Raw genomic sequence first — 20,211 nt, forward strand, 5'->3', positions numbered from 1 at the left:
CCTGTTGTGCCATTGCCTGGTCCCTATAAAGTTCATCTTTATAAAGAAAATAAAATGAGCACATATTTTAAAAGAAATATAAATAGGCCTGAGCACTGAATCTGGTAAATCAGAGCTTGAAGACAAGTAGGTGAATTCTTAGGTACTAAGAAAACTGCAATCCAGGCACTCTGCAAGTCAAATGTAGCACTCATCTCCATTCTCACCACATGAGAAAAGTTAGCCAAATGAGAGTCAAATGAAAGGCAGGCATGATTCCCAGACTGACTTAATTCAAAGTTTTTCTCTGAGTGGTGATCCTTAGTCATTACATATTAACAAGAGATTTTAATGTCCTTGATTATGATTTCACTACCAATTCTTTGTAACTGCCTCTTGCAGAAAAGTGAAAACTCAGAAGGCAGAAAAGCTAAAGGAAAAGATGATAAAGGAAAAGAGCCAGAAGAGAAACCTGTAGACAGATACAAACACAGAGAAAGTTCTGCTCCAGCAAAGGATGAAGACAAAGGAAGTGAGCCAGCAGAGAAATCAGAGGAGAGATCAAAATTTACAGCAACTTCCTCTACAGCAGAGGAACCACCCCAGCTGGCTACAAGAGCATTTTTCCCCAGAGGGACTACCCATCAATCACTCATCATCAGTATGGCTCCCTCTGCTGAAAATGGGGAGGAGGTGCTGACAATCGAAGTCAAGGAAAAGGTTAAGCAATAAGTGCTTGATTGTGGCTAGATGTAATCAAGCTCGTTCCCAAAGAGATTGTACTCAAGACTATAGCTTAAATTAATAAAGGAAAAAGATCTCGCTGGGACCCTGGAGAAACAATAAATAAATCCTTAGCTTAGTTTCTGGGACTTAGCTGAGTGTGTGATCTTATACAATGGTAATAAGAAGATTATTAAAAAGTCATCCTTATTCTCCTTTGCACATTAGCTCTGTGCAATTGGTATTTCTCCTAACTGTATGCAGTAATGTTTTTATTCCATTGTCTTGATATTTTTTCTTTCCATTTTGGTTAGCTTAATGTAGGTTCTATTGCAATTTTCTTACCTTTTTTTTTTTTTTTTTTTTTTTTGCCTCCAGGGTTATAGCTGGGGCTCAGTGCCTGCACCACAAACCCACTGCTTCTGGAGGCTATTTTTTTCCCTTTTGTTGCCCTTGTTGTTTAACGTTGTTGCGGTTATTACTGTTGTTGTTGTTGATGATGCCGTTGTTATTGGATAGGACAGAGAGAAATGGAGAGATGAGGGGAAGACAGAGAGGAGGAGAGAAAGACATCTGCAGACCTGCTTCGCCACTTGTCAAGCGACCCCCCCCCCCCGCAGATGGGGAGCCAGGGGCTAGAACAGGGATCCTTACACCAGACCTTGTGTTTCGTGTGTGTGTGTGTGTGTGTGTGTGTGTGTGTGTGTGTGTGTGTGTAGTCTTCTATGGTACTGTCTTGGTTGAATGGCATGTTTGTGTACATTACTTTTAACTTGAAAGAGGAAATTAAGTTTGAACAAAATATGTCAGAACGTAGGTAACTAACATTCATAGAGAGTGACCAGGCTTGCAAATATCACATCATCCCAGCAGCTGGAACTAAAGGCAGCAGAGTTCCTGGAGACTAGGTGTGAGAAATTTGACTTATAGAAGAGTCCTATGAAAAACACTGTTAGTAATAGGACTAACACACCCATGGGTAAAATCATACTATAGGAACAAGTTGTACAGTTGTACCCTTTGCTAAAAAGAAAACTAATAAACATTCCTTCATACCAACTTAAAAACACAAGTCTCTGACTAACTTCTCTGAGTCAGCCAGGATGGATCAGATCATCTTCATCTTTGTACAAGGTAAAGTGAAATTTCTCAGAATCCTTTCCAAACACTTGTTTCAAAAATGTGCCAGAGATAAGTTTCTCATTTTCAGCCTATAGTAAAAAGTGATGAGGTTAGGGAGGCAGACTGTATACATGTCAGATTGACATATCTCTACAATTTGTAGAACCTACATGTACAGCTGTTTATAAAATCTCCAAGTTAATTAAGTGTACTTTAGGAAGTTGCCCTAATGAATCAGCTATCATTAGCATAATTACCAAAGTTTCCTGCTGTGAGGAGGCTAAAAAATCCAGACTGATGTTGGAATTAATAATACATATAGAATTGCATTCTAATAAATGTCAAAATGCCTTTAAAGTATGACATAGAGTTCTCTGTCCAAATCCCAGAGGACAGTCACTATAACAGTACTTGGTTGAGAGGATTTTAACAATTATATTAACCAAAAAGACCACAACATAGATTCAGAGAATCATGTATAAAAGGACCATTATCACTTGGTAGTGTCGCTTTGTTTTATTACAGTGCTCAAGTATTATGAAAATATAGCAAGTTTTACAAAAGGTTGGTTGTATTTTTCAAGATCTTAGGGAATATAGGAAAATGTCCAAGCAGTGCTTACTATGTGATAAGTGGTAGTTTGTGGACAGAAAGGAAAGGTTAACATATCACCTAAGAGTCTGAGAATAGGGAAAGAAATATAGGGGGAAGAATCCTGTGAATAATATATTTCACTCTTCCACCCTGTATAGAAATTATACACCAGTTTCTGTGAGAGAGAGCATATGTTCACATGTATCCATAAACTACTGCAAAATATATACCTGAAAGCAGAAGTACACTAGAGTTTGCAGTGAGTATCCCCCTAACACTTCCTCTCCACTATTCCAAGCTTTGGGTCCATGATTGTTCAACAATTTGTTTGGCTTCGCATGTTAACTCTCTTTTCAGTCACCAGGTTCCAGATGTCATCAGGATGCCGGCCAGGCTTCCCTAGACTGAAGACCCCACCAATGTGTCCTGGAGCTCCGCTTCCCCAGAGACCCACCCTACTAGGGAAAGAGAGAGACAGACTGGGAGTATGGACCGACCAGTCAACGCCCATGTTCAGCGGGGAAGCAATTACAGAAGCCAGACCTTCTACCTTCTGCAACCCATAATGACCCTGGGTCCATGCTCCCAGAGGGATAGAGAATGGGAAAGCTATCAGGGGAGGGGGTGGGATATGGAGATTGGGTGGTGGGAATTGTGTGGAATTGTACCCCTCCTACCCTATGGTTTTGTTAATTAATCCTTTCTTAAATAAAAATAAATAAATAAATAAATAAAATTTTAAAAAGATCAAACACTATCCTGATCTTATTTCCATGAACGCTTTCTATCTGGTACATTCTTATTGTGTCCTCATATAGTAGAAGGGATATCTTTGGTGCATCCTCTCTGATGGTACTAATTGCATTCATGTGGACTCTAATCTCATGACCTAAGTACCTATCAAGGTCCCATACTTGAATATTTTCAGCTTTGGAGATTAGGATTTCAATATATGGTTTGAGGAGGAGCAGAAATATTTGAAAGATAGCAACTACTTTTGACCATAATCTCTGCTTAAAAATTTATTCATCTTTTTCCCTGATTAAATCTAAATTGTTCAAATTTAATTGTCACTCCCAACAATACCCTCCCTGAAGCTAGACTTCTTATTCTTTACTGGTAATTTAGCATTTATCCATGTTTTCTTGGTATAGTATCTTTTTTAAAAATACTTTCCTTCTTTCTTTTATTTATTTGTTTGTTTGTTTATTGCCTCCAGGGTTATCACTGGGGCTCTGTGCCTGCACTATGAATCCACTGCTCCTGGCGGCCATCTTTTTCCATTGTTGTTGTCATTGCTGCTGCTGTTATTGTTGTTGCTGTTGTTGTTGGGTAGGACAGAGATAAATTGAGATAGATAGGGAAGATAGAAAGAGGGAGCAAAAGATAGATACCTGAAGACCTGTTTCACCTTGCGATGCAACCCCTGTGCAGGTGGGGTGCCTCCAAGGGAATCGAACCGAGCTCCTTGTGCCCATCCCTGTGCTTCACACTATGTGTGCTTATCCCCATGTGATCACCCAGCCCAGGTGTAGTATGTTTTGAATGTTGTCTGTCCTCTGGTATTACCTCTCCTGTGCTTCCAAATCTCTCCCAGTTTCCTTTATAGAAATATAAGCACATGAAGGTTCTAATCTCAGGGTATTATTATTATTATTATTATTATTTGCCCTCTCAAGAATTACCACACTGTACAGCATTCTGGTGTTCTCTAATTCTGATTATGTAATTTATTTCTACTTAATTATAAATCATAACAAAACAATAACTGTTATGGCTTATTTATTCATTTATATTTATTACAAACAAAAAATCCAAATTTTTCTCCTCCTCCTCCTCCTTCTTCTTCTTCCTCCCCCCCTTTTGGTTTTTATTATTGTGTTGCTGGGGCATCACTGCTCCAATCTAACTTTTTCAGATAGAAAGGGGGTGGAGGCCAGCAAGCACCTGGGTCACATATGTAACAAAGCATGCACCTTCTCAGGTGAACTACCTTACTGGTCTAAAAGCCCAGTTTCTTTTAGAAAATTAATTGGTGACTCATGAAGCAAAATGAATAGTCATCAATATAGAAAAGATGCTTGATTTCACTTCTGCTCAAAGAAACGCAAATTAGACAAAAGTGGAATGGCACTTTGTAACAATCAAATAGAAAGCATTTGAAAGCAGGCAATAATATCAAGCTGGCAAGGTAGAAAATTGGGGTTCCTATCCTGGCAGTACTTGGCATAACTCTAAAGTACTATACCTTGGAGCAGTACTTAAACTATAAACTCCAGAAAGGAAAATTCTCTCTTTCTCTTTCTTTCTCTCTCTCTTTCTATCTCTCTTTTCCTTTTTTTTTTAATTTATCTATTTATTTTTTTCCCACCACTCCCATCACCAAAGGAAAATTCTCCAACAGGATCATGAGAGGAAAAAGCATGAGGATACACAAAAGGAAATGCATTAAGAAATATATTATTTGAGATACAGAAGAAATGGAGGCTAACTCAGTGTCTTCCACTAGGAAAATAGATTGACTTTCAGGGCTCTGTCAGTTAGCAAACCAGTTAAGAAGGGAGGGTTCACAAACACCATGATCATTCCTTTAGATTTGCCACACAAGGCAACTTCTGTAGACAAAGCTGCTAATTCCACTGTTAATATGGGCCTGCCTGTCCTGCCAGTGAGGCTTTTCTTCTGCATGTAAGCCTGATCATCACTGAATATAGCGAGAATACTAGTTATCATAGACTGAAGTTATCATAGACTTCCACCCACACACCTTCTGCTGTTGAAATCCCAATTCCCAGTGTGTATATATTTAGATATCAGGCCTTAAAGGAGCTAATGGAAGGTAAATGAGGGTATGCAAGTGGAGACTTAATCCAGTAGAACTGTTGTCCTTTTAGGAAAAGAAAAAAGAGACATCATGCATGCACCAAGAAAATACTGTGAGGACACAGCAAGGGAAGAGCTGTCTGCAAGTCAGAAAATTAAGGCCTCAGAAGAAATCAGCACCCTGGCACCTGGATCCTGAACTTCCAGCCTCCAGGACTATGAGAAAAATAACTATTGGTTATTTAAGCTACTCAGACTGTAGTACTTTGTGATTATTTCAATGAATCATGGTGGGGAAAAGCTGTTAGCTAGAGAAGTGGAAAAAAGGACCAGTGATATGGGGATGAGGAGGGTAACCTGGGAATTCAAAAGGTAATAGTGAGAAGTGAATGGAAGTGTACAAGAGTAGACAAGTGGAGAACAACCATGAAAAAAAATATTGAGTTGTACTTTTTTTTCATTTTTTATTTGTGATAAATAATGAGTTTGCAAGGTCAACCCTTAATTTTTCCCCTTTTTTTTCTCATATATATTTTTGTTTGTTTGTTTTAGTGATTTAATAATGATCTACAAGAGATACAATTCCCACCACCAGAGTTCCCTTTCCCCTCCCCTCCATTGGAGGCTTCCCTATTCTTTTTCTCTCTGGTAATATGGACCAAAGATCTTTATGGGGTGCAGAGGGTGGGAGGTCTGGATTCTGTAATTGCTTCTCCATTGGACATGGGCATTGGAAAGTCAACCCATGCCCCCAGCCTGTTTCTATCTTTCTCTAGTGGGCTAAGGCTCTAGAGAGGTGGGATTCCAGGACACATTGGTGAGGTCATTTGCACAGGGAAGTCAGGTTGGACCCACACAAGGATCTGGGTTTGAGCCTGTGGTTTGGGAGGTGGGTGTCTCTCTCCCTCTTTATCTTCCCCTCTCAATTTCTGTCTTATTCAATAAAATGAGAAAAAATGTTACTAGGAGCAGTGGATTCATTGTGATGGCACTAAGCCCAAAAAATAACACTGGAGGCAAAAAAAAAAAAAATACTAGTTCCTAACAGACCCTTGAATCCATGCTTGGAATATTAACTACTTTTTGTTAGAAGGTGTGAACTATCTGTATGGTGACAAAGATTAAAAAGTAAAAAATGGGGAGACTTCTGGAGGCAGGGCTACAGAGCAGCAGCAGCAGCAGCTGTGTTTCTCTCCTCTCCTCTCCCAGATCAACTAGGAATACCAAAGGAGACCACCTGGGACCACAACAAGCAGGACTAGAATGACTTCAGGAAACCACCAAACCACCAGTAGTGCGAACACATGTGGCTCTTGGACAGGGAGGAGCCTAAGGAGAGATTGAGCAGCTGGTAACTGTCCGCCAGTTTACCAGTTGAGGAAACACCTCCAGTCTGTTTTATCAAAAAAAGATAGCTGAAAGGATGAGAGGACTCCCCTAAAACTGACCAAATGCAACTGTGAGTCTCCATTGCTACTGCTCTCAGAGACTGGAGCAGCAGGGGCAGGCCCTGTGCTGACATCTGGAAACAGAGAACTGACCAGGAAACTCAGGAGAAGAGCTACACCTCAGTGGCCTAGCAGTGGGGTTGTATAGTGGGAGCCTTTTCACATTGTTCTCCTGATGAGAACATGGTGAATAATTGCCTCAGAACCTATAGACTATAAACGGAACTTCTTGAGAAATTCATAGGCCCAGCAGTGCTGCCTGGCATGGCAGAGAAGCAGAATTAAGCCCAGAGCTTTGGATGCTTGGGATGTGAGAGTATCTTTGCATAACCACTGTGTTATCTCTCCCCTACCCTGCTTTATCTCTTGGTCAGGAGTGATTAAGCTAAGAAGCCTACTTATAGTTTAAAAGCCCTCAGGCTCCCATAGCCTACAGGGAAGGAAAAAGAAGAGAGACTTTTAACAGCCCCTGTGCTCCAACTCAGGGATTGAAATAATATTTAAACAAACGTCAATTTCCACAACTGTGAACTCTTTAATTACCTTATTTAGACACAAGTCAAACCAGGCAAGAGTGATCAGTAATTTGAAAAGTACTGAGAGTGGGACCTCATAACATACTATATAGAATGGTTAAACCAACAAGAAGAAATATTGGAGAAATGAACCAGGACAAGATTCCAGCTAAAAGTGCCCCAAAGGTTGAAGCACAAAATAATGAGGTCAACATCCAAACACTAGTTAAGGAAATAGTCACAGGAGTGAGTAAAGAGTTTGAAATAATTGTCATCAGAAATGCAGAAAAAATAAATGAGACTCTGGAAGAAAACATTAATTATCTCAAGGATATTAGAGAGCTGAAAGCTGAAATAGCAGAGCTAAGACCACAACTAGCTGAACAAGCTAAAACAGTATCCAAACAGGGTAGCAAAATAGATGAACTACAGAAAACAGTACAGGAGAGAGACAATAGGATAAATGACGCCAAAGACAAAATTAGCAAGATCGAGGACGAATTAGAGACGACTAAAAAAGAAGTAAGACATCTCAAAAAGAGACTAAGAGATACTGAAAACAACAACAGACACCTAGGGGATGACTTCAAAAGAAATAATATGCGGGAGGTCGGGCAGTGGTGCAGTGGGTTAAGCGCATGTGGAGCAAAGCACAAGGACCGGTGTAAGGATCCCAGTTCGAGCCCCTGGCTCCCTACTTGCAGGGGAGTCGCTTCACAGGTGGTGAAGCAGGTCTGCAGTCTGCAGGTGTCTGTCTTTCTCTCCCCCTCTCTGTCTTCCTCTCCTCTCTCCATTTCTCTCTATCCAATCCAACAAGGAACAACATCAAAAATGACAATAATAATAACCACAACGAGGCTACAACAACAAGGGCAACAAAAGGGGGGAAAATGGCCTCCAGGAGCAGTGGATTCATGGTGCAGGCACTGAGCCCATCAATAACGCTGGAGGAAAAAAAAAAGAAATAATATGCATATTATTGGCTTACCAGAGGAAGAAAGAGAGGGAGGGGAAGAAAGCATTCTTCAGAACATAATAGCTGAGAACTTCTCTAGCCTAGACAACATCAAAGACATAAAGGTTCCAGAAACCCAGAGGGTCCCAAATGGAATTAACCCAGACTTAAAGACACTAAGACACATCATATTTAGAATGGAAAGGAATAAGGATAAAGAAAGGATCCTGAAGGTTGCAAGAAAAAATGAAGAGTCACCTACAGAGGAAACCCATAAGATTATCAGCAGACTTCTCCACACAAATACTACAGGACAGAAGAGAATGGCAAAATATCTATCAAGTGCTCAATGAGAAAGGTTTTCAACCAAGACTACTGTATCCTGCTAGACTATCATTCAGACCAGATGGAGGCAGAAATACCTTCTCAGACAAGCAACAGTTGAATCAACTATCACCAAGCCTGCCCTGAAAGAAGTTCTGAAAGGTCTCCTATAAACCCATCTAACTCAACAAGACAAACACAGACTCAAAGTGAAAGGATGGAAAACTATCATACAAGCCAATGGCCAACAAAAAAATGGCAGGAACAGCTATTCTTATATCTGACACAATAGACTTTAAAATAAATACAATTTAAAAGCATAGGAATGAACATTACTTAATGCTCAGAGGATCAGTGAGTCAAGAGGACTTAACAATTACTAACATCTATGCACCCAATGTGAAGCCAACTAAACACATCAAACATCTTCTGAAAGAGCTACAGCAATATATTAACAGCAACACAGTAACAGTAAGGGAATTCAACACCCCACCCTCTCAAGTTGACAGATCATCCAGGCAGAAAATCAGTAAAGACATGAGGGAGCTAAATGAGGAGATAGATAAACTAGAACTATTGGACATTTTCAGAGTCAGTCATCCCAAGAAACTGGAATATACATTTTACTCAAGTCCACATGGGTTATGCTCAAGGATAGACAATATGTTAGGCCACAAAGACAGCATCAGCAAATTCAAGAGCATTGAAATCATCCCAAGCATCTTCTCAGACCACAGTGGAATTAAACTAACACTTAACAATCAACAAAGGATTAGTAATAGTCCCAAAATGTGGAAGCTCAACAGTACACTACTTCTTCTTCTTCTTCTAGCGTTTGCCCTTCTTCCGTAGCCAGTCAACAGCGTCAGTTTGAGCCTGATGTAAAGTTTCGAGACCTCCTTTGAATCTGGAGAGGTGGCAGTCGTTGACTATGTGGGTCATAGTCTGTCTGTAGCCACAGGGGCAGTTCGGGTCGTCTCTGGCTCCCCAGCAATGGAACATAGCGGCGCAACGGCCATGGCCTGTTCAATAGCGATTGAGGAGGGCCCAATCATAACGTGCTAGGTCAAAGCCGGGTTGACACTTGCAGGGGTCTGTGATGAGGTGTTTGTTCTTTACCTGAGCTGACTGCCAACTCTGTTTCCAAGAGACTGGAACAGAGAAGTTCAGAGTAGGCATAGGGGACCAGATTGGGTGACGAGACGTCAAGCGTTGGACAGGGTGGGCAAAGATATCCGTGTATATTGGCAGGTCCGGTGGAGCGTAGACGTGGGAAATGAACTTAGATGATGCCACATCCCGACGAATATCTGGCGGGGCAGTGTTGCTAAGAACTGGCAGCCATGGAACCGGGGTTGAACGGATGGTTCCAGAAATTATCCTCATGGAGGAATATAATTTGGAATCGACCAAGTGGGCATGGGGGCTACGGAACCATACTGGGGCACAGTATTCTGCAGTGGAATAGCATAATGCCAGAGATGATGATCGTAGTGTGGAAGCACTCGCGCCCCATGAGGAGCTGGCCAGTCTTGCAATGATGTTATTCCTCAAGCCCACCTTTGCTGCAGTTTTTATGAGATGTTTGTGAAATGACAGAGTGTGATCGAGAGTAACGCCAAGATAGACTGGCTGGGCTTCATGCCGGATTCTCGTATCGCCAAGCTGCACATTAAGCTCACGCGAGGCCGAGGCATGGTGTAAATGGAAAACAGATGATACCGTTTTTGCAGTGCTAGGGATTAGTCGCCATTTTTTACAGTAATCAGATATCAGAGACATGTCTTTCGTGAGTGTTTCCTCGAGGATGTTGAACTTGGATGCCTGAGTTGCACAGCAGATGTCATCGGCGTAGATGAACTTCCTTGAAGAAGTTTCTGGGAGGTCATTGATGTAAATATTAAATAGCGTAGGAGCCAGGACAGAGCCCTGGGGGAGGCCACTTGAGACAAGTCTCCATCTGCTAGACTTGTCACCCAGATGCACCCGGAATCTTCTGTTTTGGAGAAGAAACGATATAGTGTTGGCCACCCATGGAGGCAGGCATCTTGAGATCTTGACTAGGAGACCACGGTGCCAGACCGTGTCATAGGCTGCTGTGAGATCAACAAAGACAGCACCCATCTTTAAATTCTTCTGGAATGCATTTTCAATGTAAGTTGAGAGGGCCAGGGCTTGTTCGCAGGTAGATCTTCCTGGGCGGAAACCAGCTTGGGCGGGTGATAGGAATTTCTCTGTAAGATGAGAAATACGTGACAGAAGCAGCCTCTCGAGTTTGTAACACACGGAAAGGAGAGAAATTGGTCTATAGCTGGCGGCCAGTGTTGGGTCTTTCTTTGGTTTCAAAACCGCTATTATCTTCGCACAATGCCAAACTTTGGGCATAGACTCAGATTCCAAGATGTGGGACAGGAATGAAGCGAGTCACTTCTTTGCCGCGGGACCCGGGTTAAGAATGAGTTCTGGGGTGATGTTATCATAGCCAGCAGCTGTTCCCGGTTTAACCCTCTTCAAAGCGTTTTCCAGTTCAGACAGTGTAAAGGGAGAGAGTTTTGGAGATGGACAAGATAACCGGAAGTGGGATGACCACTCTTGGGAAATTTCTCTTTTCCAGATTGGGTCGATCTTAGCACGTCCAATTTGAGTTAGGTGACTGGCCACTGAGTTTGGAGATATGGGGGGATGGGAGACGGGAAGGGGTTGGCTACCGGCACCCAGTCTGTGAAGAAGCTTCCAGGCCTTCCTACTTGAGTGGGTGAAGTTCAGACTTTCCGTGAGTTGTTGCCAGCGGGCTTGGCGTGCTGCATCCAGGGAGGCAATGAGATGGTCAGCCACATCTGGGTCGCCTGACTCATCATACTGCTTTAGTAGTTGCTCACATTCAGCATCAAGACAAGGCGTATAGTTAGCACGTCTCCCACAAGGAATGGCTTGGGAAGCTGCTTTGAAGATGGCTTGGCGGAAGCGCCTGTAGGAATCTTCAGAGGGGATATAGTTAATTGGAATTGCAGGAATAGATTTGTTGGTAAGATCACTGAACAGACGCCAGTTTGCTTTCCGAAAGTTCCATCTTAGTTTCTTTGAGCACAGAATCAGTGGGAGCTGGAGACCAATGTGGATGATAGCTGGGCGGTGATGACTGTGCGGGAAGATCTTGAGAACTTGTCTTGTAGCGGGAAAGGATTGGCCGTTGACTGTGCTAATCCAGCACAGGGTGACGAGTCTTTATTCCATCTAGCACTGTGAAAAGAGCCTGGCTGTTTGGGATCGTATAATAGGGAGAGGTCATTAGCTGAAGCCCAGTCGGCTAAGATAGAGCCATCAGCACGAGTGGAGGAATATCCCCAGTCTTGGTGATGACTATTAAAGTCTCCAACGTAAACGGCTGGGTGATTCGGGCTAGGCAGGACCTCATTATCCCATGAGGCACTGGGAGGCTTATATACATTGACGAGCTGAATAGTTCCAATAGTAATGGAGTCGTAGAAGGTCAAAGAGGCCGTATGGTAAACGTTCGCAAGACACGATTTGGCGTAGATGGCTTGGCCGTGTTTAGGATGGAGATTATAGCATATTAAATCGAATCCACTGATGGTGAATCGAGCAGCTTCATCGACTGCTATATGTGTTTCTTGTAGGCAGATAACATCTGCCTGATGCTGTATCGCCAACTGACCAATAAGAACGCGTTTGGCAAAGGACAGCCCCTCAACATTAAGTTGGAGGACTCGAAGAGCAGGACCAACAGCTTGAAAGCTGTCAGGAGCTGCTTGTTGCTGGCTTTGAAAGTGACTGGGATCCATGTGGATTCAGTCGGCTAGGAAGGATCGTCAGTTTCCCCAATGAATGGGTACTCACAAGATGCACCATGGGAAGGTCGATCCAATGCACCCTAAACAACTACTAATCAAAGAGGAAATAAAGGATGAAATCAAAATGTTTCAAGAGTTTAATGAAAATGAAGACACAAGCTATCAAAATATTTGGGACACAGCTAAGGCAGTACTGAGAGGGAAGTTCATAGCCAGACAAGCACACATTAGGAAACAAGAAAAAAGCACAAATAAACAACCTGATTGTACACCTTAAAGACCTAGAAGATGAACGAATGAACCCTAAAGCAACCAGAAGGACAGAAATAACTAAAGTTAGGACAGAAATAAATAACATTGAAAATAAGAAAGCCATACAAAAGATCAACAAAAGTAAATGTTGGTTCTTTGAAAGAGTGAACAAAATCGACAAACCTATAACCAGACTCATAAAACAAAAAAGGGAGAAGAACCAAATAAATCGGATTGTAAAGGAAAGAGGAACTATCACAACAGACACCACAGAAAATCAACATATTATGTGAGGCTTCTATGAACAACTATATGCTATCAAGCTAGAGAACCTGGAAGAAATGGATGGTTTCCTCGATATTTACAAGCTTCAAAATTAAATAAAGAGGAACTAGATAATATGAACAGGCCCATCAGAGCTAACAAAATTGAAACAGTCATCAAAAGCCTTCCCAAGAATAAAACTCCTGGACCAGATGGATATACAAATGAATTCTACACAACCTTCAAAGAAGAACTATTGCCTCTACTTTTAAAAGTCTTCCAGAAGATTGAAGAGACTGGAATACTCCCTTCTAGCTTCTATGAAGCCAGCATCACTCTGATACCAAAAGTAGAAAGGGACACAACCAAAAAAGAAAACTATAGACCAATATCTCTGATGAGCAAAGATGCTAAAAAAAAGAACAAAATCTTAGCCAACCAGATATAGCTGTATATTAAAAAGACTATTCATCATGACCAAGTGTGGTTTATCCCAGGCATGCAAGGTTGGTTTAATATACGTATATCAATCAGTGTGATCCACCACATCAATAAAAGCAAATCAAAAACTACATGGTCATATCAATATGCAGCTAAATCATTTGACAAAATACAACATCCCTTTATGATCAAAACGCTAAAAAAATAGGAATAGATGGAAAATTCCTCAAGATAGTGAAGTCTACATATAGCAAACCTACAGCTAACATCATACTCAATGGTGAAAAACTGGGAGCATTTCCCCTCAGATCAGATACTAGACAGGGCTGCCCACTATCACCTTTACTATTCAACATAGTCTATGTTGGAAGTTCTTGCCATAACAATGAGGCAGGAGCAAGGAATTAAGGAGATAGAGATTGGAAGAGAAGAAGTCAAACTCTCCCTATTTGCAGATGACATGATAGTATACATAGAAAAACCTAAAGAATCCACCAAGAAGCTTTTGGAAATCATCAGGCAATACAATAAGGTAACAGGCTACAAAATTAATGTTAAAAAGACAGTGCCATTCCTCTATGCAAACACTAAGTTAGAAGAAGATGAAATCCAGAAATCAATTCCTTTTACTATAGCAACAAAACAATAAAATGTCTAGGACAAAACCTAACCAAAGAAGTGAAAGACTTGTATACTGAAATTATGAGTCACTACTCAAAGAAATTGAAAAAGACACAAAGAAGTGGAGAGATATTCCATATTCACGGGCTGGAAGAATTAACATCATCAAAATGAATATACTACCCAGAGCCATATACAAATTTAATGCTATCCCCATCAAGATCACAACCACATTTTTTAGGAGAATAGGACAAATGAAACAAATGTTTCTCTGGAACCAGAAAAGACCTAGAATTACCAAAACAATCTTGAGAAGAAAGAACAGAACTGGAGGCGTCACACTCCCAGATCTCAGATTGTATTATAGGGCCACTGTCATCAAAACTGCTTGGTACTGGAACACGAATAGACACACTGACCAGTGGAATAGAACTGAGAGCCCAGAAGTAAGCCTCCACACCTATGGACATCTAATCTTTGACAAAGGGGCCCAGACTATTAAATGGGGAAAGCAGAGTCTCTTCAACAAATGGTGTTGGAAAAAATAGGTTGAAGCATACAGAAGAATGAAACTGAACCACTATATTTCACCAAATACTAAAGTAAATTCCAAGTGGATCAAGGACTTGGATGTTAGACCAGAAACTATCAGATACTTAGAGGAAAATATTGGCAGAACTCTTTTCCACATAAATTTTAAAGATATCGTCAATGAAACGAATCCAATTACAAAGAGGACTAAGGCAAGTATAAACCTATGGGACTACATCAAATTAAAAAGCTTCTTCACAGCAAAAGAAACCACTACCCAAACCAAAAGACCCCTCACAGAATGGGAGATCTTTACATGCTATACATCAGACAAGAAGCTAATAACCAAAATATATAAAGAGCTTGCCAAAATCAACAACAAGAAAACATATAACCCCATCCAAAAATGGGGAAAGGACATGGACAGAATATTCACCACAGTAGAGATCCAAAAGGCTGAGAAACACATGAAAAAATGCTCCAAGTCTTTGACTGCCAGAGAAATGCAAATAAAGATAACAATGAGATACCACTTCACTCCTGTGAGAATGTCATACATCAGGAAAGGTATCAGCCACAAATGCTGGAGAGGTTGTGGGGTCAAAAGAACCATCCTGCATGGCTGGTGGGAATGTAAATTGGTCCGACTTCTGTGGAGAGCAGTCTGGAGAACTCTCAGCAGGCTAGAAATGGACCTACCCTATGATCCCGCAATTCCTCTCCAGGAGATGTATCCTAAGGAAGCCAACACACCCATCTAAAAAGATTTGTGTCCACCTATGTTCATAGCAGCACAATTTGTAATAGGCAAAACTTGGAAGCAACCCAAGTCTCCAACAACAGATGGGTGGCTGAGCAAGTTGTGGTATATATACACAATGTAATACTACTCAGCTATTAAAAATGGTGACTTCACCATTTTTAGACCATCTTGGATGGAGCTTTAAGAAATCATGTTAAGTGAAATAAGTCAGAAAAAGAAGGATGAATATGGGATAATCTCACTTTCAGGCAGAAGTCGAAAAACAACATCAGAAGAAAAAACACAAGTAGAACCTGAACTGAAGTTGGTGTATTGTACCAAAGTAAAAGACTCTGGGGTGGGTGGCAGATAGAGTACAGGTCCAAAAAGGATGACAGAGGACCTAGTGGGGGTTACATTGTTATGTGGAAAACTGAGAAATGCTATGCATGTACAAACTATTGTATTTACTGTGGATTGTAAAACATCAATCCCTCAATAAAGAATTTAAAAAAAAAAAAAAAAAGGAAACCATGGGGGCCCGGTTGTGGCTCACCTGGTTGAGTGCATCTGCTACAGTGCTCAAGGACCCAGGTTCAAGCCCCCAGTCCCCACCTGAAGGGGGAAAGCTTTGGAAGCAGTAAAGCAGGTCTGGAGGTGTCTCTCTTTCTTCCTCTCTATCAGCCTCCCTTCCCTCTTGATTTCTGACTGTCTCTATCAATAAAGATAATTTTAAAATATGTAAAACATGGCTAAGGGGAATATTTTCCCCAATGAATTAAAATGTCTTTTTTTTTTTTGCCTCCAGAGTTATTACTGGAGCTCAGTGCCTGCACCATGAATCCTGGAGGCCTTTTTTTTTTTTCTTTTGTTGCCCTTGTTGTAGCCTTGTTGTGGTTATTATTATTGTTGTTGTTGTCATTCATTGTTGGATAGGACAGAGAGAAATTGAGAGAGGAGAAGACAGAGACGGGGAGAGAAAGATAGACACTTTCAGACCTGCTTCACCATTTGACTCCCCTGCAGGTGGGGAGCTGGGGGCTTGAACCCAGTTCCAGGTCCTTGAGCTTTGCACCGCATGCACTTAACCCGCTGCAGTACCACCCGACCCCCTTAAATGTCTTTTGACTAAACTTTTTTTTAGGTGGATAGTTACCTCCCACACTCAAGATGGCATAAATAGGTGTTTTTAAAAATGTAGCTGAAATGAACTCTTCAAATTAAACATGAATCTCTCATTTTCAGAGCTGCAGCCAACCCATCTCCTTGACCTTTATCTTCTGGCAGGCCACACTGTTACTATAGAGATTTTTGCTGAAATAATCTACTTCTACAATACATTAAGCACTCCAGATCTTGTTCTTCTGTATTCGGTTAACTTTTCTCAGCTGAGGATTTATAAATTCCTAGGAAGTGCTTGCTCAGACTTTCTCTTTTCCTCACTCAGATTTCCCTCAAGACGGCAGCGTTTATCTTCCTATGTTCTATTCTCCATTTCAAGTAAGTCTCACTGCTACTGAGAAAGCTTCCAAATTTTCTTGATACAGAGCACACACCCAATCTTGTCCCCAATCTTTCAAGAGCATGTTGCCTCCTGCCTAATGCTGCTTCCTGTCTAATCATTCATGATACAGTCCAGTTTCTACTTGCCATGACTGGAGTCTACACTGACATTTTTCATGCACAACCTCTTTCTACCCCCTTTCCATTTTCTTGCCTAAGTGAGCTAGCTACAGGGAATGCAAACAAAAGCTAATATTAGCTTATATCAATCACTAAGAAGGCAAAACATTTACCTTACAATACTCTGAACATATATCAAGAGCATTTTAATGTACCTCATTTTTAAAAATCAAATTTTGAGTTATAGATACATATTTTTGGGGGGCAATGAATCCCATCATAGCTTGGCCCATTAATATGAACAATTAAAAACCAACTGTTTTATTTTTTTAAATTTAACCAGGAAACTGCTTGACTCTGGCTTATGGTAGTTCCAGAAAACTTATGAAATTTAGCCTCTGGCATGAAAATCTTTTTGTAGAACCATTATATTATCCCCCCCCAGCTCAAAGACCAATGACTTTAAAAACTAGATTTTTGAAGGCAAGGTTCTATAGCGGTCCACAAAGGGGTCCATTATGTTGTTCCTGATATGACAGTGACAGTGGCAAGAGGGATCTGTTAGAGGTCTAGGCCCCTTATGTCTGTCTGGGAATCCCAGGACTCCATGAATAGGGCCCTAGGTGATGGGCCTAGGGCCTGATAGTGACTAACAGTCATCATTAAGGTATGCCAATCTCTTGCCCTATTTTGTAGTCCTTACTTTGTCTGACAAGGTTAACTTTGGAGTGATTGAGGGACATGTAATAGGAGGTAGGTGAGGAAAGGTATTTAGGTCTAAGCAGAAACTGTTTCATAGGACCTTGCCCTTAATGTGGATCAATAATCGTAGGGAATGTTCCGTTCTCTGAAGGGAAGTTGGGTAACATATTCTACCTACTACCCAAGGAAGATGGGTCCTGAAATTAGTGCAGCCTAGTATGTTCCAAGCCGTGACCACAGAATGCCAGCTCAGACCTACAGGGAAGCAGAGATCACATAGGCTCCTGTGCTAAATATAGGCCCTAGATCCAAATGATGAGGTTTGTAGTTAACAATATTTACATACTTTCCCCATGTTTTGGAACTAACTACTCTCTTCCCTGATCCAAATTTCTGGTCCTTTCTCCAACTATGACACCATCTCCCCAGACAATAACCAGGATCCACCACATTAGCTGTCAGGCTCAAGCAAAAACTAGTAAAGTCATGTGCTCTTTAGGATATACCTAAAATAGACCTACTAGCTTTTTCCAAAACAGAGACCCCCAAATTCTCGTCTGCAATATTCTTGTCTTTAGGTTCATGATTAGTCAACAATTTATACTACTTTATATCTTAACTCTTTTTCAGCCACCAGGTTCCAGATGATACATGACCCCAACCTGACTTCCCTGAACAGATGACCCTACCATGTGTCCTGGAACCCTGCCTCCCCAGATCCCTGACCCATTAAGGAAAGAGAGAGACAGGCTGGGAGTATGGATCGACCTGCCAATGACCATGTTCAGTAGAGAAGCAATTACAGAAGCCAGACCTTTCACCTTCTGCACCCCATAATGATCCTGGGTCCATACTTCCAGAGAGATAAAAAATAGGGAAGCTATCAACAGAAGTGATTGGATATGGAGCTCTGGGGGTGGGAACTGTGTGAAAATGTACCCCCCTTATCTTATAGTCTTGTCAGTATTTCCATTTTTTTAAATATTTATTTTTTCTTTCGTTTGCCTTGTTTTATTGCTGTAGTTATTGTTGTTGTTGATGCTGTCATTGTTGGATAGGACAAAGAGAAATGGAGAGCGGAGGGGAAGACAGAGAGGGGGAGAGAAAGACAAACACCTGTAGACCTGCTTCACCACCTGTGAAGCGACTCCCCTGCAGGTGGGGAGCCAGGGGCTCGAACCGGGATCCTTGCTGGTCCTTGTGCTTTGCACCACCTGCGCTTAACCTGCTGCGCTACCGCCCGGCCCTGTCAATACTTCCATTTTATAAATATTAATTTTTAAAAAAGGGACAAGAAGACTTTAAAAAAACTAGATTTTTTTTTATTAAGGGGTCAATTAACATACAAACACCAAAAATAAAGTAGAGGCAAAAAGTAAGTTACGCATGATAAAATTTCAGATAGGTTCAAAATAATAGTATCTTTAAAACTTAGATTTACTATGTGCCAGTTAATATTTGAGTTGCTGTACTTCTACTCATTTAATTTTAGTATCCAAATGGAATGCTTCTTAATCACCTTTACAGTTTTGCGATGAGGGGAATAAGACATAGTAATCATTAACTTGCTCTAGTTATCCCAGAATGCAGATTCCCAAGATGGAATATTGGAAGGGGCTTGCCACCATCTACAAAGCATACTCATATTTCTGTGTGTATTTTCTTTCAAAGCATTCGGTACTATGCAGCAAGGAACGAAAAAAAAAAAGAAAAATCAGATAAATATAAAAGAGTCTGATTGAAATTCCACAAACAAACTTCCAGACTATTTAGTCACACAAGGATTTTACCACTTTCTGTTTCAGGACTGAATCACCAACAACTGTGAAAGCAATTTAGGCTTTAAAAGAACTCAAAGCAGAGGTTTCCAGTGGGGGGTCGTATATCCCCGCAGGCCACACAATAAAGGCAGGATGACTAATCAGACCACTAGAAAATCTTCAGTCATTTTCTTCAAAATGACTCTGGGCGTCACCAGAGGAGTCATGCCTTGTAGTTACCGCATTATAAACTCCATCATCCTTATCCTAGCCAGGAGTTAATACCCAAATATCCAGTGATTCCCAGAGATAAAGATTTGAGTTCTCCCCACTACCCCTACCATCACTCACCCTCATGCCTCTCTTTTCTAGACCTCTGTTTATTAATCACCTAATCAGTCAGTAATGTTGGGTTTCTGTTTCAGATATTTATTTGATTTATTTTAATATGAAGAAAGAGAAAGGAGAGACCAGAGCACTGCTCAGCTCTGGCTAATGGTGGTGCTGAGCATTGAACCTGGGACTTTGGAGCTTAAAGTATGAACGCCTTTTTACATACTTTTTATGCTATTTTTATCAGCACTCAGAAATGTCTTACTAATTGGTTATTTAATGATGGCAAGATATACAAAACTTCTCCCAACCACACCTGGATCTGGCCTTAGTAAACTACTGCCAAAGGATTATTATAATTTAGAAGAGATTGACTCAAAAAGATGCACCCTGGTACTGGGAGATAAGTCTGTCTGGTTGTTGAGGGCTCCAGGTTTGTATTTTGAAAGAAATTCTGTGGATGGTGGGAACTCCAATTGTGCAATTAGTTAGTGCATGGTACTTATTTGGAAATTCCACAGAAGGTGGAACAGTGCTGTGACTTCTCTCCCTCTTTCTCTGTCTCTTTGAAATAAAAAGAATAAAAAAGTTGGTCCACGGGCAGTAGCTTTGCACAATCAGGAGGCCTCAACACTACACGCACACAC

At 41.1% G+C, this 20,211-nt stretch overlaps 1 protein-coding gene across 1 annotated transcript in view; it reads left to right on the forward strand.

Annotated features, from left to right (window-relative positions):
* Positions 1-711, forward strand: part of CNGB3 (cyclic nucleotide gated channel subunit beta 3) — a 194,714-nt gene extending 194,003 nt beyond the window's left edge. Inside the window, exons 21-22 of the mRNA XM_007517351.1 lie at positions 382-400; positions 476-711. Coding sequence (XP_007517413.1) covers positions 382-400; positions 476-711 — 255 coding nt within the window. The remainder of the gene's footprint in view (positions 1-381; positions 401-475) is intronic.
* Positions 712-20,211: the final 19,500 nt, after the last annotated feature.

This window comes from Erinaceus europaeus, chromosome 1, assembly GCF_950295315.1.
Source record: "Erinaceus europaeus chromosome 1, mEriEur2.1, whole genome shotgun sequence".
Lineage (NCBI taxonomy): Eukaryota > Metazoa > Chordata > Mammalia > Eulipotyphla > Erinaceidae > Erinaceus > Erinaceus europaeus.